The sequence below is a fragment of the Sprattus sprattus genome, assembly GCF_963457725.1.
Source record: "Sprattus sprattus genome assembly, chromosome: 19".
NCBI classification, from domain to species: domain Eukaryota; kingdom Metazoa; phylum Chordata; class Actinopteri; order Clupeiformes; family Clupeidae; genus Sprattus; species Sprattus sprattus.
Genome location: NC_137917.1, coordinates 17,899,275 through 17,919,274, shown reverse-complemented (window position 1 = coordinate 17,919,274; position 20,000 = coordinate 17,899,275). Strand labels below are relative to the sequence as shown.

General features: G+C 46.1%; 2 protein-coding genes across 2 annotated transcripts in view; both read right to left on the bottom strand.

Annotated features, from left to right (window-relative positions):
- LOC308380486 (uncharacterized protein) overlaps positions 1–8,292 on the bottom strand; it is a gene marked incomplete at both ends in the record, with an annotated part of 18,310 nt that extends 10,018 nt beyond the window's left edge. Inside the window, 1 exon segment of the mRNA XM_080857852.1 lies at positions 7,655–8,292. Coding sequence (XP_080713978.1) covers positions 7,655–8,292 — 638 coding nt within the window.
- A 6,476-nt stretch (positions 8,293–14,768) lies between these two features.
- Positions 14,769–20,000, bottom strand: part of pklr (pyruvate kinase L/R) — a gene marked incomplete at both ends in the record, with an annotated part of 16,652 nt that continues 11,420 nt past the window's right edge. The window contains 2 exons of the mRNA XM_080858566.1: positions 14,769–14,872; positions 17,006–17,187. Coding sequence (XP_080714692.1) covers positions 14,769–14,872; positions 17,006–17,187 — 286 coding nt within the window. The remainder of the gene's footprint in view (positions 14,873–17,005; positions 17,188–20,000) is intronic.

The window sequence follows — 20,000 nt, the reverse complement described above, 5'->3', positions numbered from 1 at the left end:
GTATGCATGTGTGTGTAAGTGTGTGTGTATGCGTGTGCATGTATGTGTGCTCAGTGATGGTAGAGAGTTGTATCATCTCCTCCTCAGTGTGTTAATGTGGCGGTGGAGTGCTGTATGATGTCAGAGAGAACCTTCTGGGTACATTACGACTCATAGCACTGGAACTAACAAGGAGACGGTGTGCTCATGCACGTGTGTGTGTGCGTGTGTGTGAGAAAAAGAAAGACAATGAGAGAGAGAGAGAGAGAGAGAGATTGTGTGGTGTGTGTGTGTGTGTGTGTGTGTGTGTGTGTGTGTGTGTGAGAGAGAGAGATAGAGAGACAGTGTGTGTGTGACACAAAGAGGGAGAGAAAGAGCTTCCTCTTCCTCTGTTAGAATGTGGAATGATGGAAAGTGAATAGAGAAAGGAAGAGGGGAAGAAGGTGGGGAGAAAAAAGAAAAAGAAAGGCTGAGAGAAACACATTACATTGCAGAACATTCTGCTGTGTCCTCTAAAGAGACACAAATACTGAAATAAAATAATGACAGAGTCTGCAAAATAGGTTAGGGTTGGGTTAGGCTTGCATTCTTACACACACACACATACTGTCCATACACTACCCCACCCCCATTCACGCATAATACACACACTCTTACATGACACAGTGAAGATTATGCAGTTACACTCCTGACCTTGACATAATCTGTATTGAGGCTATTCTTTAACACACACTTATACCCATCCACACACACACAAGCACACACACACACACAAACACACACGTGCACACACACACACACACACATGCCCATCCACACACACACAAACACACACGCAAACACACACGCCTATCCACACACACACACACACACACAAACACACAGGCACACGCCCATCCACACAAACACACACACACACACACAAACACACAAACACACACACACACACAAACACACAAACACACACACACACCTACTGGGACACCCTAAACAGAGCACATCATTCATCTCCCCCGCAGCACTGACACCAGTAATTAGGCTGTGAAGTGGAGGTCACCCTCCATCCTCCCCTCTGTCTCAACTCAAGTGCTGGGCTTTCATGTCCTACCATGTCTCCAGATCAGTGTGAGTCTGTTTGTATGTGTGTGAGTCTGTGTGTGTGTGTGTGTGTGTGTACGTGTGTGTGTACGTGTGTATGTGTATGTCCTGCCCTCTGCCTTGACTCTAAAGTGCTGGGCTCTCATGCCCTACAATGCCTCTAGATCAGTGTGTGTGTGTGTGTGTGTGTGTGTGTGTGTGTGTGTGTATGTGTGTGTGTCCTGCCCTCTGCCTTGATTTAAAGTGCTGGGCTCTGATCATGTTCTACCTGAAGTTATGTGGTTCAAGAGATGAAGAGATGTGTGTGTGTGTGTGTGTGTGTGTGTGAGTGTGTGTGTGTGTGTGTGTGTGTGTGTGTGTGTGTGTGTGTGTGTGTGTGTGTGTGTGTGTGTGTGTGTGTGTGTGTGTGTGTGTGTGAGAGTGTTTGAATACGTCTCTATCTTTGTGATGTAGTTTTCTCTCTCTCTGAGAGCACAACATACTGACAGCCTTTGTGAATGCCGCTCTGGAAAGGTGACATCAGGCGGTGATAGCGCTAGCTCACTAACAATGGGACCCGCTAAGGGCAGCCTTGAGGCAGGGATTTAAAGCACCACAGATATGACTAGGAATTACATTGCATGAGTAAGGTCAGACTTTTAGCCTAATGTCACATGTGCATTGTACAAAGTCACACGTCACATGTGCAATGTCAGGTTTTAAGCCTAACTCCACATTCAACAGCTAATGCCATGTCATAGTAAATAACTAATCTCATGTGTTAAATCACGTCTAATGATCTAGTAACCTTGACAGGAAGCACTTCTCTGACCTTTTGGTTTTCACAGGGAGGGACAACCTCTAAAGACACTCAAACAATTTTAATATTATTTTACTGCTTTCACTGCTTGGTTATTTTACTTATATATCTACTGTTGAATAAGACTTCAGTGATATCAGCTGTGGTCTCAATATGATTTCCCTGTTTAAATGTCTGAGTTGTGTGATTCCTAAAATAGAATATTCCCGTGTGACCCCTGAGGAGGGGGAATGAAAGGGCACATGTGCGTTAACACACACACACTCTCGTACAACACACACACACACACACACACACACACACACACACACACACACACACACACACACACACACACACACACACACACACACACACACACACACACACACACACATACACACACACACACTCTTACACACACACACACACACACACACACCCATGGAGAGAGGATGCTAGGATCAGCAGGAGAACAGTCAGGAGCAAGCCCAGAGGTAGAAGTATGCGCAGAATAAACCACCACATAACAATCAACAGCGCATGCAGTGGATCTCCAGCTGGGCCTCGGTTCCTTTGAGGAGCCATTGTCATTGGTGCAATCAGAATAAATTAAACTGAATTCAGTCTGAGTTATGCCACAGCAACACCCAACAGATGGAGAAACACTTTAGATGGAGCAGATGTGAAAGGTCCACAGGTCATGCATTTAACAACTGAGTTATTGAGTTATAGTCATATCAGCCTGTCTGTAGTTTACCTGAGGGGGGTTCCTGTCTGGTGTTTCACAACATAAAGGTTCCTGTCTATAGTGCACTTCATAAAGGTTCCTGTCTATAGTGCACTTCGTAAAGGTTCCTGTCTATAGTGCACTTCATAAAGGTTCCTGTCTATAGTGCACTTCATAAAGGTTCCTGTCTATAGTGCACTTCATAAAGGTTCCTGTCTGGTGTTTCACAGCATAAAGGTTCCTGTCTATAGTGCACTTCATAAAGGTTCCTGTCTGGTGTTTCACAGCATAAAGGTTCCTGTCTATAGTGCACTTCATAAAGGTTCCTGTCTATAGTGCACTTCATAAAGGTTCCTGTCTGGTGTTTCACAGCATAAAGGTTCCTGTCTATAGTGCACTTCATAAAGGTTCCTGCCTTAAGCTCAGCTCATAAAGGTTCTTGTCTATAGCTCAGCTCATAAAGGTTCCTGTCTATAGCTCAGCTCATAAAGGTTCCTGTCTATAGCTAAGCTCATAAAGGTTCCTGTCTATAGTTCACCTCATGAAGGTTCCTGTCTATAGCTCACCTCATGAAGGTTCCTGTCTATAGTTCACTTTGTGATTCGAGTCTGTAGTTCATCTCTGGGCTCCTCAATGTAAAGGCACATTAAAGGACCTTTAGGTGGCTCTTACCCAACCAACAGTTTTCCCTGGATAGGGCTCTGCCTGCCTCTGGACCTGATCCAGGGTAAGCCACTATCGGAAGACTGTGAATCCTCAATCTAGAGGACTGCGAGTCCTTAGTCTAGATCTATAACTCCAGCCTTGAGCCTTCTGGCGCTCTGTGGGTGAATGGGTAACCCAACGACTGTATACAGCTCAACAGTATAAATCATTGCATCATTATCAAGCACACACCTGGTGAGAGGTGATAATGGCAAAATAATAATCAGCGGCATCCCTTTTATGAGTGGCTTCTATTGCCCTCTAAATCCTTGCTTGACTCTCACACCTCTCTCACTCTCTCTGTTTCTCTCTCTCTCTGTTTCTTTCTCTGTCTGTCTCACTTCCCTCTCTCTCCGTCTCTCTCACTCAGGCTGCTCTACCGTATGCTCCCTGGTTTGTGGCAAATGAACCAGTAATCTCCAGTCATCTCCAGTCATCTCCAGTCATCTCCAGTGATCTGAAGCATTGTGTGATGCCTGCTCCCCTTTCTCTGTGTTTGTATGAGCATGTAAAGACAGAGCTAAAGACAAAGTTTGTGTGTGTGTGCACGACTGTGGAAAGACAACAGTTCTCTTGATATGTGACCCACTGATCAAAGTCCGGACAGCCAACAGAAAAACACACCCACACACAAATGCGAACACACAGCGAGGTTTACTTGTTCCTTTGTGGTAGTGTGTGTGTGTGAGTGTGTGTGTGTGTGTGTGTGTGTGTGTGTGTGTGTGTGTGCGTGCGTGGAGGATTCCCTCTCATTAACCGAGCTGCTATCAAACCCCCTGTTTCTCTAGGGGGGCATTAGCTCCATTTTTCTAGTCTAGGATTTAGGCCAATCGCTTAGGAGCTGCGGTCGGCTGTATGGCATCCCAAACAGTAGCTGACAGATGAAAGCCGGATCTGAGCCAGACCAATGCCAGATCGGTGTCGGATCAGTGCTGGATCGGTTCCAAACCCAAATGGCACCGAGGACAGATACCCTGTTGCATCCACAGGGGCATGGCCTATATCTGCTCCCTTCACCAGATGGCCAGACCACGGCAAACTCTCTCTCTCTCTCTCTCTCTCTGTCTCTCTCTCTCTCTCTCTCTCTCTCTCTGTTTCTCTCTGTTTCTCTCTCTCTCTCTCTCTCTGCACTTTGAACACATTTTTTAATCTCTATGATTCTCCATGTTATTTGTACATGATTTTGTTATTATAGGATATTAAAGTTGTATATGTGCATATTGTAATATCTCGCTGTCCCTCTCTCTCTCTCTTACTGTCTTGCTGTCTCTTTTCCTGTGTATATCTCCTTCTCTCTGTCGCTCTCTCTCTTTCTCTCTTTCTCCCTCTCCGTCAATCATTTTTCTTAATCATTGCCTGAATTCACAGGTTATTAGCTGTAGGTCCAATGACTGAATAATGAATCAGCCATACATTATGCGGTGATTCAGGGCACATTAATTATGTATACTCTGTTTAAATATCTGTAAGACTAATTGTGGTGATTTGCATATGGTGATTTGCATATGGTCATCTCAGAATGGTCAGAGGTTGCCATGGCTCGAGAAAGTGACAGATGAAAATTTTAATTAGGACTGGGGTTTTCTCTATGCTGAATCCTTAAGCAGTGCACAGGTGTTGTGCACCAATGATATGTTACCTCCATATTGAATCGTTAAGCAGTACACAGGTGTCGTGCACCAATGATATGTTACCTCCGTGCTGAATCTTTAAGCAGTACACAGGTGCCGTTTGAATCCAATAGCTTCCTTTTCTTCCCTTCACATCACATTTCCTCTCATGTGCCGTGACGGTACAAGCAGGTATGGCAGTGTGTTCACAAGAATTTGTTCACAGCGAAATGCTGATTACAACGACATCCGATTAAACCTGTGCTTTTAGTGGTTCTGATTAAACAGGGGAGTTTTCAGAGACTGAGAAAATAATTGACAACAGTCTGGTTCTACCGACTCTCACTCTCTCTGTCTCTGTCTCTGACTCGCTCTCTCTCTCTCTCTCTGTCTCTCTCTCTGTCTGTCTTCCTCTCCAGACATGGCTTATCAGGTCTGAACACATGCAGCACTATTCCTTTGAAACACATTCATTAAAAGCACACTTCTCATCTCTGGCCTTTTCTTTCGGAAGTGAACAGTTCGATTTGTGTGAGGCAAGCCTCACATTCTGTCTCGTGTTACTGTGGCACGGAACCATTTAATCCACGGATGAAAGTAATTATGAAAAATTATTTGCAGTTTGATAAGGGGAAAAAATGAATTCATTGTTCCCGGCAAAACAGAAATGCACCCTAAATATACATCTAATTATCTGCTGCCATGTGTGTAAGCATTACTTGACAGGAAGGTTTAAAATACAAAATGTGTCTGCGTTCGTGTGTGTGTGTGTGTGTGTGTGTGTGTGTGTGTGTGTGTGTGTGTGTGTGTGTGTGTGTGTGTGTGTGTGTGTGTGTGTGTGTGTGTGTGTGTGTGTGTGTGTGTGTGTGTGTGTGTGTGTGTGTGTGTGTGTGTGTGTGTGTGTGTGTGTGTGTGTGTGCGTGCGTGCGTGCGTGTGTGTGTGTGTGTGTGTGTGTGTGTGTGTGTGTTTGATGGAAGCTGGCGACGCAGAAGTGGGCCATGCGCAGAGGGGATCAGATCATGCTTTGTTCTGTGGGCCGTCTGGCGGTTAACTCTTTCCATGAAGTCACAGGAAGCAGTATCACCAGACAGACTCACACAAAGGCACACAGAGGGCATTATGGGATGCATGCATGCTGTATAGTCATATAGCTAGTGATCATCATGGATATCAGTGTCAATCGCCATGGATATCAATCACCAGTTAGAGAAGGAATGTAGTACACATCACATTTCATCTTACTGACATAGTAAGTCCATGCTCCCCAAGACATGTTTATATATAGCATGGAGAGGACAGCAGAGGTTGCTCTGTCATATCTCTCTCTCTCTCCATCCCCCTATTCTCTCGCTTTCTCTCACTGCTTCTTCCTCTATTGCCCTCACTGCCTCTCTCTCTCTCTCTCCCTCTGTCCATTACTCTCTGTGAGTCTGTTCAGTTATAAAGATCATTGATCATTTCAGATGATGGATAGTGACAGTAAGGCTTTCAGACCCCTCCAGGTCAATAATCCTCCAGTAAGAACATCCCCGGAAGCCTCTCCAAGGGCTGGGAAAGCCATGACACCAATACTGATCACAGGATGCCAGCAACCATCGGCAGGTCATGAAGGACACTCTATATACTAATGTGAGAACTATAGAGCACAAACAAGTAACCCCCAAGTACCCCCCCCCCCCCCCACACACACACACATGGAAACACTGTGCAATGAGCAGTCTCACATACATACTCACACACACACACACACACACGCGTGCACAAACAGACACACACACACACACTTTCCCACGCCTACATGTTGGAGTTATGCTTTCTTCAATATATGCATAAAATCATTAAGAAGATAATGAAAAAAATACATGTTCAGAAATATGTTTGTGTCTACCTTTGGTTACCATGGTACCAGGTCACTATGACTGGGACAGAATATTCTGGGCTATTTAATGACGTTATTGACCATCATTCATAATCAGCGGGCCTCATGGCCCTCCCCCTCCCTATCTACAGCACCCTCTCCCCCTCCTGGTCCATCGGGAGCCCACCAGTTCCTCGAACAGGCCCTGTTCCCTCTCGACCCGCCCATCTCCGTCACCCTCTCCTCCTCCCTCTCTTTGAACTCCTGAGCTCTCTCCCAGAGCTGAGTCTTCTTCATTTTCCACGCATCTCACCTCGTCATCATTACCCAGCATCCTCTACAACCTCTATTAACCTCTTTGCAGGCTCACGCCTCTCTGGCAGATCAACCTTAGCCATGCACGCCATCTATCTGTCTGACTATCTGCTCCCTCTCTGTCACCTTCTGTCTCTGTCAAACTCTCTCTCTCTCTGTTAAATTATCTCTCTCTCTCTCAAATTCTCTCTCTCTCTGTCTCTGTCTCTCCCTCTCTCTCTCTGTCTCGCCATCTCTCTCCCTCTCTCTCTCCATCTCTCTCTTTGTCTCTCCCTCTGTTATACGTTGTCTCACCCCAAACACACTTCATCCCTCTCTCCACCTCTGCCACTCACTTTATTGGCCTGACACATTTCTGCATTCCTACTGCCAAAAGTGTTTACATTCCCTCTCTTTCTGTCTTCTGCTCCCTCACTGTCTCTTTCTGTCTCTCCCTCTCTCTTGCTTGCTCTCCCTCTGTCTCTTTCCCTCCCTTACTTTCTCTTTGTTGACCCTGTCTTTCACTGGACCCCCCCCCCCCCCCCCCCCGCCTCCTCCTCACCCCTCCGCTGGTGCTCCTGCAGGTGTTGGTGTCTCTTACCTGAAGTCGCTGTAGGGGTGGATGATCCAGGTCCCGGCCGACTTGAGCCTCTCCTGCTCCATGGCCACTGCCTTGTGGCTGCCGAACATGCGCAGGGAGAACTTGTTGACCCCGGGTTGCAGCATTGCCCCGAACTGCCTCTGGATGAAGGTGGACTGGTTGGAGTAGCTGTAGTCCTCCCCATCCAGTCCCAGGCCACCCTCGGGGCTGCCCGCGGCAGTGGTGGTGGTGGTCTCCGGCCCTGCCGTCACCACCATCACCCCTGTGCCTGTGGAGGAGGTGGAGGCCAGGGCGGCGCGGGAGGCGGTGAAGCCCACCGAGCGCTGCACCGTGCCGGGGGCCGAAGACGGGGTTGGCACTGAGGGTGGAGGGAGAGGAATCGGGGTGGTGGGGGTCCCGGCCGCAGTTCCTGGCCGGAAGGGGAGGCCGGAGCTCATGATTGACAGGCGTCGGCGAACAGGCTCCGCCCTCTCCCCCTCCAATGAAGCCTGGGACAGGCGGTAACCTGGCGACGGCAGGCTGCTCTTGCTGCGTCGCTTGGAGTCACGGTTTCGGGTGGGGCGGGAGTCAGTGATGCCTGGGCCCACATCTGGGCCGCCAGTCCCAGGGGTGCCCGCTCCACCCCCCACCCCGTCCATGACGGGCAGGGGGTCACACTCACCCGCACCCGCGCGGTTGTTCAATTATCACCTGTTACACTGTCTACAGAGCGTGGCAACAGCAGAAACAAGAAGCCAACAAAAGAGTAAATATCACAAGAAGCCCATTGTCTGCTTCAGTGGACCAGGAAATGTGCGCTCGAAAAAAACACCGACGTGACCTCACGGATAAATAGCTGTTTCCTCCCCTCTCCCCAGTTCCAGAAAACGCACGCATGGCGCCTCACACCTCCGCCCTCTCTTAACGAACGCGCCCATGGTTCTCACCTCTATGCCCTTCGAGGCTGCCAATTAAAACAGCTGAGAAATCTTTCCATTTTAAATATATCGCAACGCAAGTTTTACTCTTTCGCCCTTTAGTCATTTGTACTCGCCGATCATCATTCATCCTTTCCCTTGTCCTTGGAGCTCCTGACGCCGCTGTAGGCCCACCCTCTCCCCATCTCTGCTGCTCTCAGCGCTGTGACGCCGGGCATGTTGGCACTGGATTCCCGGTCTGTCACATAAAGGCGCACGTCTATCCGTGACGATTGTTGCCGTAGCGACTGACCTTCCTTCGATCAATAAGTCTGACTTTAATGTCTTATGTTCTTCACATCTAATGATTTGAAGAACTTAATTTATCCAGAATACTTAGTAGTAGTATTGATGCATTAATCTACGAATGACAAGGACACTCAGGTCGTATCGGAATAGATGAGTCGTCTACACCCGACACAGAGAGCATTACTGACACACACGCGCTCTGACTCACACGCACGCTGATTCATACTGACACATGCTCACAAAAACACACATAAGACAGTGCTGGACCTTCCAAAGATATACATTGTTACCAACTGAAAGCTGTAAATCCATACCGTCCTGACAGAATATTGTAAAGGTTGACAACCCTTAGACGTGTCAAGAGCATAGACGCAACAGGGTTTCGCTCACCGGGTGTAAATAAATAAACAAATAAAAGTGTCACGGTGCTCCAACGGGTGAAATGAAAGCGTCTGGAGGAAACCTGGACAGGTAGTTTAGCTGATTATGTTCTCCCCGCGATGTCCATGCTCTGAGCGATGTAATTTTAAAGTCGCCTCTCTCTTCTTCCTTGGCATGCTTGAAAACCCCGCTTATACTCCGCCGACAGGATTTAGCCTGCGAATTGTTTATATCGCGCCTAATCTGAATACAAGAAGGATGCTTCTATTTCAGTTTCGGAAATAAGCGACAGCCTAACCCCAAGACTGTCTCGAGCGACCCCAACTTGTTGATCGTGGCTATAAAATACGCCCCTAGATCTCCTCGGAAATCCGAAAATATCCAGGCAAAAGATGAAATAGTCCAGGGAGCTCCGAGACGCTACTTCAGAAAACCACCCGCCGCCCTAGTGCCGGCGAAGGAGCGCAAACACGCGAATGTAATATGAAATAAATAAATAAATAAAAACACAAAGGTCTGAATCTAAACGCCTTGTTGCCATGGCAGCGCATCCTCATCACCCTTCCCCAAGGCTGAGTGCCCGGCCGGCAGGAGACCTAGGCAGCACAGGTATGGCTCGCGCGTCATCAAGACTCTCACCAATACAACCGGGGAATTGTCGCGGGTGCGGGGGGATGTGGAAACGCGCACGGAAGGGGTAGAGGTTGAAAGGACGACGGGAAAGAGAAGGAAAAGAAAATAAATGAAAAGAGAGAGATATTCCACGTGCCTGAAACTGAGAGCATCAGTTTCAATGGGAGAGGGATAGACAGAGAAGCAGGGATACGCCTAATTAGTTTAAGGACAGTTAGAGTCGCTGCCGGGCTGCTTGCTCGTTGACACGGTGCAGTCCGGACGAAAGACAGACATCACTGTCTGCACGGACACGAACACGTGTACACGTAGGGAGGCTGTTAAAATCATGATGTCATGTACCATAGTATTTAAAAGGGCATAATACAGAGTCAAATGGTGGATGGTAGTGATATAAACTTTGTGCACCAGATTGTCATGAATTATCTAAAGGCATAAAGTGACATTACTTTGAGATAATAACAAAATAGTGAGTGTGAGTTAGTGTAGTCACATAGGCAGCATAGGATAGGATCAAGTTAAATGAGAACTGAATTTAGTTTTAACTGACTAAAGCAAATGAGACTAAAGCTACCAGAATTTTAAACCAGACATGCAGAGAGAGAGAGAGAGAGAGAGAGAGAGAGAGAGAGAGAGAGAGAGACACACACACACACACACACACACACACACACACACACACACACACACACACACACACACACACACACACACACACACACACAAACACACACTCACACACACACACACACACACACACACACACACACACACACACACACACACACACACACACACACACAGAGACAAACACACACACACACACTCACACACACACACACACACACACACACACACACACACACACACACACACACACACACACAGTCACACACACACATAGACACACACACACTGTGACTAAGGAAAGAACCCTGAGGCAGAACACATTAGGGAAACTAAAGCAAAGCAGTGATCATCATGTTCAGGTTCCCCTTGGCAGAACTTCCAGCACCCTTGCCATACCGAGGTCACAGGGTGGATTCCCAGGATAAACAGGACACTGTCATCGTCTCCATCAGAGTAAGAAAAGAAGGTATCACTTGAACCCTGCTTCACGAGACTCCCGTGAGCATGTCATGGATGATTTCATACAGTGTCCAATGATGTAACAGGGTCACATCATAGTAACTGGTAACTGTATGATGCTATGACAGCTTAGTAGCAACTGGCATAAGATGTTATGGCAACAAAAAGTCGTGAGAGTTGTCATGACCATCACTGTGAATAGTAACATGACACTGTCAGATTGTCACACATCAACTGTTATGATGGCCAATGACTGGAAAAGGGCATCTGTTGTTGGTTGTTGTTGGTTTCGGCAGCCTTGTTAGAACGTGTGAGCTAGTTTTATCAGTTGGCTCTTCCCACAGCAGATGCAGGTATGCGTTGCTTACAAGACTGAGCAGAGATGTTCTGTACTGACACAGGGGGTTGGGTCAGAGGTCACTATGTCTCAAGGTCACCGTGACCTTCTACTGAGGCTGAGGATGCCCCCCTACCTGCCCCAGACAGAAAAGAGGTTGCCATCCATGAGGTTTTTCCACTTTCACTTGTCTACGCGGAAGAACAATTTCCATTCACCTGTAATGTGAAGCCAGTTTTATTATGTTTGAGCCTCACAGTTGGCAGCTCATTGCGAGAGAGGGAAAGAGAGAGATGAGTGCATGTGCCTATAGACATCAGGGAAGCCAGCTTGCTAAACATCTTTAAAAGAAAACTAAAAACGTACCTCTTCACATTAGCCTTTAACTAGCTCAACTTTATATATATATATAAATACTAATTTTTGTTTGTTTTGTGTCTTACTTCGATTTTCATTGTGATATTAAGGGGTTAGATGAAATATATTTCCTCAGAGTTTTATTTTCTATTTTATGCTTTCCATTTCATGTATTCAATTTTATTTCATTTTCTCATCTGTATGAACTCTATCACTGTTTTTATGCTAATTTTTACAACATTATTATTCTTTATTTATTTAATTTATTTGTTTTGCACTATATCCTAGTTTTCATGTTTATTTGATGTCTATTTTTTTGATGTCTAAGTATTTGCTGTAAAGCACTTTGAGCTGCATTCTTTTGCATGAAAGGTGCTATATAAATAAAGTTTATTATTAATATTATTATTATGTGCTCCTTTGGTGAATTCAAGAAAATGAGGACTAATACGCAGAAATCTTCCTCCGTCCAGTTGTGGCCCATATCCAGCTGTTGCCAGGGTTACCCTGAGTGAATGTGTCTGCTGATGTGTGGTGTTGGGGGTAATTCTGAGTGAAGGCTCGGAGTTCACATCACTCTGACAGCCATCGCAGAGCACAGCGCAAGACAGCAGGGTGCAACTGTTTACTTTGATTAAATGGACACACTCAAATGCACACCAGCACACACACACACCAATACACTCATCATACACACACACACACCTTTACAGTAGCATACACACAATCAGACAAATATACATACATACATACATACATACATACACAGACACACACACACACAGATACAATGTAATTACAGTTGATAGATGAATACATTGACTGATTGATTGAAAAGATTCTCTAAGGTTCTCTCTGAGTGTTGTGATGAGGACATTGGAGTCAGCGAGGCAGAAATGGCAAAGAGGCAGAGAGGACTGAGCACACGTCTTCCACCAGATTACTGTGCCATCTTAGCGCTGACAGCCACAGCAAGCAGATTAGGGGGAAACTCTCAGAACTTAGCCCTGAAATGCCTGATGTGTGGCTTCAAGTGTGTGTGTGTGTGTGTGAGAGAGCGTACACTATGTTTGAGTGTTGATGTGTGTGCATGTTGTGTGTGTGTGTGTGTGTGTGTGTGTGTGTGTGTGTGTGTGTGTGTGTGTGTGTGTGTGTGTGTGTGTGTGGATGGCTGTCTGAGGGTGAATGTGTGGACTGAAACCAAGAAAGCTCACACTCAAGACTCAAGAACTGTTTTTAGCCCTCACACTCTGTCTTGTGATGTTCTAAATGACAAAATACATTTATAGCAGGCAATCATTATTTATTTATTTATCTATGCCAATTCCTGCGTGTTTGTGCGTATTTACATGTAAATGTGTGTATTTGTCTCTGTATATGTCAGTATGGCATGCATGTTTAGCTGTCACTCTCTCTCTGTATATTTAAATGTGTGCATGTGCCTCTGTGTGGGTGCCTGTGAGTACAATGTGTGTGTTAAACTGTGTGTATGTGTGTGTCTGAGAATACAGTGTGTGTGTTAAACTGAGTGTTTGTGTGATTTCAGTGGTGTAGCATATGTCTAGTCTTCCCAGAGGAGAGCCCCCTGTGACTGCACATCTTTCCCAGATTGATATAAGCAGCTGGCAGATGAGGAGGTGGAGGTGGAGGAGGAGGTAGAGGAGAAGGTGGAGGAGAAGGTGGAGGTGGAGGTGGAGGAGGTGGAGTTGGAGGAGGTAGAGGTGGAGGAGGAGATGGAGTTGGAGGTGGAGGTGGAGGTGGAGTTGGGGGTGGAGGTGGAGTTGGAGGTGGAGGTGGAGTTGGAGGTGAAATGGAGGTGGAGGAGGAGGAGGAGGTGGAGGTGGAGGAGAAGGTGGAGGTGGAGGTGGAGGAGGTGGAGTTGGAGGAGGTAGAGGTGGAGGAGGAGATGGAGTTGGAGGTGGAGTTGGGGGTGGAGGTGGAGTTGGAGGTGAAATGGAGATGGAGGAGGAGGTGGAGGTGGAGGTGGAGGAGGAGGTGGAGGTGGAGTTGGAGGTGGAGGAGAAGGTGGAGGTGGAGGTGGAGGAGGAGGTATAGGTGAGGTGGAGGTGGAGATGGAGTTGGAGGTGGAGGTGGAGGTGGAGGTGGAGGTGGAGGTGGAGGTGGAGTTGGAGGTGGAGGTGAAGGTGGAGGTGGAGGTGGAGGAGGAGGTATAGGTGAGGTGGAGGTGGAGATGGAGTTGGAGGTGGAGGTGGAGGTGGAGGTGGAGGTGGAGGTGGAGGTGGAGGTGGAGGTGGAGGTGGAGGTGGAGGTGGAGGTGGAGGTGGAGGTGGAGTTGGAGGTGGAGGTGGAGGTGGAGGTGGAGGACTCTCACTCATATGTGTTTAGTACCAGCCTGATCCTCTGGCCACTGACTGAGGAGTCATGAGCGAAACTCAAGCATCTCTGAATTATTACATTTAACCCCTTCCTCAGTCAGCAGGAATCGTTTACAACCACACAAGGTGCACACACACTGATTCAGATATCAACTCGGTTCGCCGGGTAGCTGTCAGAAGAATGCACTGCTAAGCCACAAGCTGATGAAATGCTAAAAATTCGTTTTTTTATTTATGCATGGCAGTAAACAATAGGCTAATGAGCAGATAGTTAAGCAGTGAGAACCATTTTGTGTACACAGTCACACAGCAGGGCTTCTTCCTATTGGCTGATGTGTGAGTCTTTTCCCTCATGGCAGCGAGTGTGTTGTCAGGGGGTTTCCTGATTAGATTGTTGTCAGTGAGATCTCCGTCATGTCTCAGTGATGTCTCTGTCAGGTCTCTGTCATATCTCATTCAAGTCTCGACCTGATCTCAGTGATGTCTCTGTCAGGTCTCATTCAAGTATCGACCAGATCTCAGTCATGTCACGGTGATGTCTCAGTCAGGTCTCTGTCATATCTAATTCAAGTCTCGACACGATATCCGTCATGTCACAGTGATGTCTCAGTCAGGTCCCTGTCATATCTCATTCAAGTGAAGTCTCAGTCAGGTCTCCATCATCTTCCACTAATGTATCAGTCAGGTTACAGTCATGTCTCAGTAAAGTCTTGGCCAGGTCTCACTGAGGTCTTGGTCAGGTTAGTCAGGGCTCAGATAGGGTCCCAGTCAGGTCACTACACGGTGACTGCACGCATAATGTTGGTGTGTCCAGATCCGGCGCTCCAGCCGGTCACCACAATCACCATGTCCCCCGGCTTAAAAAAGCCACGTGCTTTACCTTCAGTGGACAGAGAGAGACGTCAACACACAGAAACTCAGGAACACCACATACACATACACACACACACCCACACACACACACACACACACACACACACACACACACACACACACTCACTCTCACACACATACACACACACACACTAAAACACAAACAGTTACAGGGACAATACACATACACGACTGTGAGGTATTTTTCAAAACAATAACGAAACAGACATACACAAGATTATGCAACAGCAGTGGGTAAAGTCCTGTGCAATATCACTTAAATGTCAAATGATTAAAAATGTTATCAGCTTACAGTAATTGCATTGCTTCTAAGTTGAACAGTAGGGTTGTGTTCTAATGTAAAATTACGTAAAAACTGAGATTTTAATTAAAACATTTGATTTAGATCTTTAATTTTTTTTAATATTTCATATCCACCTTCATTTTTGACAGACTCAATCCTTCTACGCATCGAGGGTAACAGTGATGCACACATTTCTGGAGAGATGTTCAGCCATTCTTCAGAGACATTTTTTTTTTCAGTTGCTCTTTGCTGAACGGGTTGTTCTCTACCTTCCCTAATTAAGCACCCCAAAGTACTCCAATTAAGCACCCTAGAAGTGTTTTCTGGATTCCAGTCAGGAGATATATTGGCCAGGTCATAGTTTTTTCTTCTTAAGAACTCTTGTGTGATTTTGACATTGCGCTTTGGATTATTGTTGGAGTATTCCTCTTCTGCCAAGCCTCTAGAGACTATGAGTCCTCTTGTCAGCCAGTATTTTGTTATGTCCACAGGCATTCTTGGTGCCTTCTAAAAATGTCAACGTCTAAAAATGCCCTAAAACCTTTTGCAATTGCGCACTCCCACGTGCTTCACCGTCTGGGCTATATGCATTCACTGTGGCAGTCCTGGCCATGTTCACCGTCTGGGCTATATGCATTCACTGTGGCAGTCCTGGCCATGTTCACGCTGAACATGCTGGATCTCATCTGAGCCAAAACGATTAAGCTTGGACTCCTCTGACAAAATAATGTGCTTCCAATATTCATCAGGCTTAGTTTGATTTTGCAATTTTGTTCTGAAGAGCAAACAAGGTTTTTTTCTTTCTTGGATGCGGTCCATAAAGGTTGCTGTTGTGCAATGTCCTTCGCACTGCCTGAGCTGGCACAGAATCGATAGCCACTGTGCCAAGTCTGAGGCACCTGCCCGTCTGTTTTTCAGAACTAGATTGCGCAAGTAGATTGCTGTCTGTGGTGTCCGTTTAGGAGGACGACCTCTGCAACCCGTCTGTGGTGTCCGTTTAGGAGGACGACCTCTGGGGCTTTGATTAGTGGTACTATGGCTCCCTCAAATCAAATCAAATCAAATCAAATCAAACTTTACTTATACAGCGCATTTCATACCAATAGGGTAACCCAAAGAACTTCACACAATGATTGACACTGATTTTCCAGAGGGATACCTCCTGATTACTGCTGCAACTGTGACTCGACTGATTAACAGTTGCTCTGCGATATTCCTGTATCCCTTTTCGTCTTTGAGAAGACACACACTCAGACTGTTCAGTTCCTCTGCCGATTCTTCTCTGTGTGTAATCAGCCATGATGTAGACGTGCAGATAGACACAGCCCATAGGTCCACGGCTGATAAAAGCTCTATTATTCACATGTTCATGCAATTACGCTCATGGATGCCAGGTTTTCTAACTTGTGTGTGACAGTGATTCCAGGTGTATTCACTTTTGTTGCATTGAGTTTCTAATTTGAGGCCGGTATTTTCAATATAGGCTTTCTGAAGAATTTGTTTTTGATTGTTCAAAGGAGGATACAAGGATAATGCGATTATTGAGTGGTGAAATTTGAATCATTTGGCATTTAAGTGATATTGCACAGGGGTGTACTCCCTTCAGTTGTATACAGTAAGGAGCTAAACTGTACATACTGTACTTATGACCTACAGGCTCCCCATATCTGAAAAAAACATGTACACAAACCCAAACCCAAACACACACACACACACACACACACACACACACACACACACACACACACACACACACACACACACACACACACACACACACACACACAGACACACACACACACACATACCCTATACACACACAGACAGTTTTCGTACCTATGTCCATGCCGAATGTGACGCGCACGTCGACATCGTCGGCCCACACAGGGGAGGGTGGGGGGTGGAAGAGGGCGGGGAACACCCCCCTCAGCAGCTGAGACTGCCTGGCAACCTGGGAGTTACGCGTCACGGCGATGATGGGGCACCGCGGACGGTACCGGGACAGCAACTGAGCAGACCTGACAACGAGAGGAGAATCAGTGTCTGTGTGTGTGTACGTGAGGTCAGGTGAAGGACCGGGTGAAAGGATAGGTGTGTGTTTGTGTGTGTGTGATTGTATGTGTGTGTGTGGGTGTGTGTGTATGTTTGTGTGTGTGTGTGTGTTTTTGTGTGCGTGTGTATGTGTGTGTGTGTGTGTGTGTGTGTGTGTGTGTGTGTGTGTGTGTGTGTGTGTGTGTGTGTGTGTGTGTGTGTGTGTGTCTGTGTGTGTGTGTTTGTGTGTGTGTGCGTTTGTGTGTGTGTGTGTCTGTGTGTATGTCTGTCTGCTTTAGAGACCCAGAGAGAGGCTGACAGGTTGATACCGAAAGAACGTAGATTTAAGAGTGTTTGTGGGTGTCTCTGTGTGTGTGTGTGTGTGTGTGTGTGTGTGTTTATGTGTGTGTGTGTGTGTGTGTTTATCTTTTAGTGCGTGCATCAATGCTGTCTGTAGTTACGTTTGGGCATGTGCACAACAGAGAATAGGGGTCATCTTCCCATGTGCTTGTGGATGTGTGTGTGTGTGTGTGTGTGTGTGTGTGTGTGTGTGTGTGTGTACTTTATTTGTATGTAATAGAGACAGAGTTAACGTGTGTATACAGTCAAAGGATTCAGCTGTATGTGTGTGTGTCTGTGTATGTGTGTCTGTGAGTGTGTGTGTTAGTGTGTCTCTGTCTGTCTATTAGCTATAGACACGGCCGTTACAAGGGAGATCTGATCTCATTTCTGCTACATGGTGTATTGACTACAGACTGCATACATGAAGTAGATCAATGCTTCCATTATATAATCAAGTCCTTCATAAAGACCTAGAGGAGCCTCAAAGACAGGCGAGAGAGGGAGAGAAGATAGAGAGGGAGAGAGGGAGAGTAGATAGAGAGGGAGAAGGGAGAGAGAGAAATGTTTCCTGTTGTTGTCTATGGAGCAGAGAGGAGGCTGAGTTGTAAGAGTTTGTGGCCCTGTTTGTGAGGTCATGTTTGTGAGGTCACATCTATCTATAAATCCAGAAATCTCTGTATGTCTGTGTGTCAGTCTAGGGCGTATCTCCCTGACGGTAGTTACGTAAGTTATGAGATTTCGCATGTAGCTTACGCATGTCATGAACCTGTGCATCCTTGATTTTGAAGATTTCTGAATTCATAGTTTGTGAGATATTTGTATTTTATTGTTTGCCATAGGCACTATGGGTTATCGTTTGCCATAGGCACTATGGGTAGTGTAGTAATTCAGAGAAAGAGGGGCGGACCCGCGCGACGTGAATGATGTCATAGTCATAGAACAGTCGTGTGGTTAGCCTAGACCACTGACCATGCGTTCATGCATCTACTGACGCATCTACTGAGGTTTTCCGATGTATTAGTGTCCGATGTATCTGTTGTAATTCGTGTGTACTTTGTTTTCTCATTATTGCAATATTATAAACCTCAGTCTGCATTTACCCTGGCTGGGAGAGGCTGTCATTCCGAAGATACTGTGTGTGATCGCCTTTGCTCTGTGTTCATTAAACCTGTCAGAGTGTATGAATAAACGGCTGGGTGCCAATCAAAATCACAACGCAAGAGTGGAGTACTACACCGCTACAAATGGTAGCTTATATTGATAAGCCTCGGAGGCTTTCAGATTGTCCATTGCTTTCTCATCTGTTGCTATGGAGTCCACGAAATACGCGCAAATCTCGCTGTAAGTTATGCTGGGCCACGTCGTTATGTTATCCTCCCAGTTCTGCACTGAATTCGGGTGAGGGATAGTAACGCCATCTCCAGTCAGAGTATTTAAACTGTGTTCCCATTGAAAGGACATTATTAGCTTACGATCTGTCTGAGAGTGCTGTCAAAGCTAGCATCATCGAAGTCATACAGTACAGTACATACATTCAATAGAATTAACCTACATTTGAGTCCAACTGCATGACCATTCTTACCCTACACTTACCCTTACAATAAAGAAATTATCCTATTTCAACCATAACTTCATTCTAAATCATTTCTTTCTTTATGACATTTAGTTTATAGTTTAGACAGCAACTTTGACATCTATATTCAACTGCATCCACTACATAATCTCAAACTTTATTTGTTGGTATTTCTCCAAAAAGGCTATACAACATTAAAACATTTCTTAATGAAAAGGAAACATGCATCACAATAATACTTCAGTGTAACCTGTACCTATGTGGAGTGCAAATATGTCTTGCTATTACACTACCCAACAGCTACACCTACGTCTGCTAACACTACAGAATGCATAACTAGTAATAACTAAAGACAGACAGAGAGGGCAAACAAGGACAGGGACTGGGAGAGAGGGAGAGGAGGAGAGGGGGAGAGGAGAAGAAGGAAAGAAAAAAGTAGAAGAGGGAGAGAAGTGGTAGGCAGCTGTGTGCCAGGAAGCAAAATAAGTGACATAGTGATCAAAACATGTGTGTGTGTGTGTGTGTGTGTGTGTGTGTGTGTGTGTGTGTGTGTGTGTGTGTGTGTGTGTGTGTGTGTGTGTGTGTGTGTGTCTGTGTGTGTGTGAGAGAGAGAGAGAGAGCCAGAGAAAGGAATGACAGGGGGAGAAAGAGAAGACAACACACCCTGTTTTGAAAAAACAAATGTATGAGACAGAAGAGAGAGAGGGAGGGAATGGGAGAGAGAGAGAGGCAATGAGAGACAGTAGATATAGGGCTGGGGAAAAGAAAAGAAAAAAAGAGAGAGGTACAGCCAGCAGGACGGAGTGAGATAGAGAGAGAGACTGAGAGAGAGCTGTAGAGTGAGATAGAGAGAGACTGAGAGAGAGCTGTAGAGAGAGACTGAGA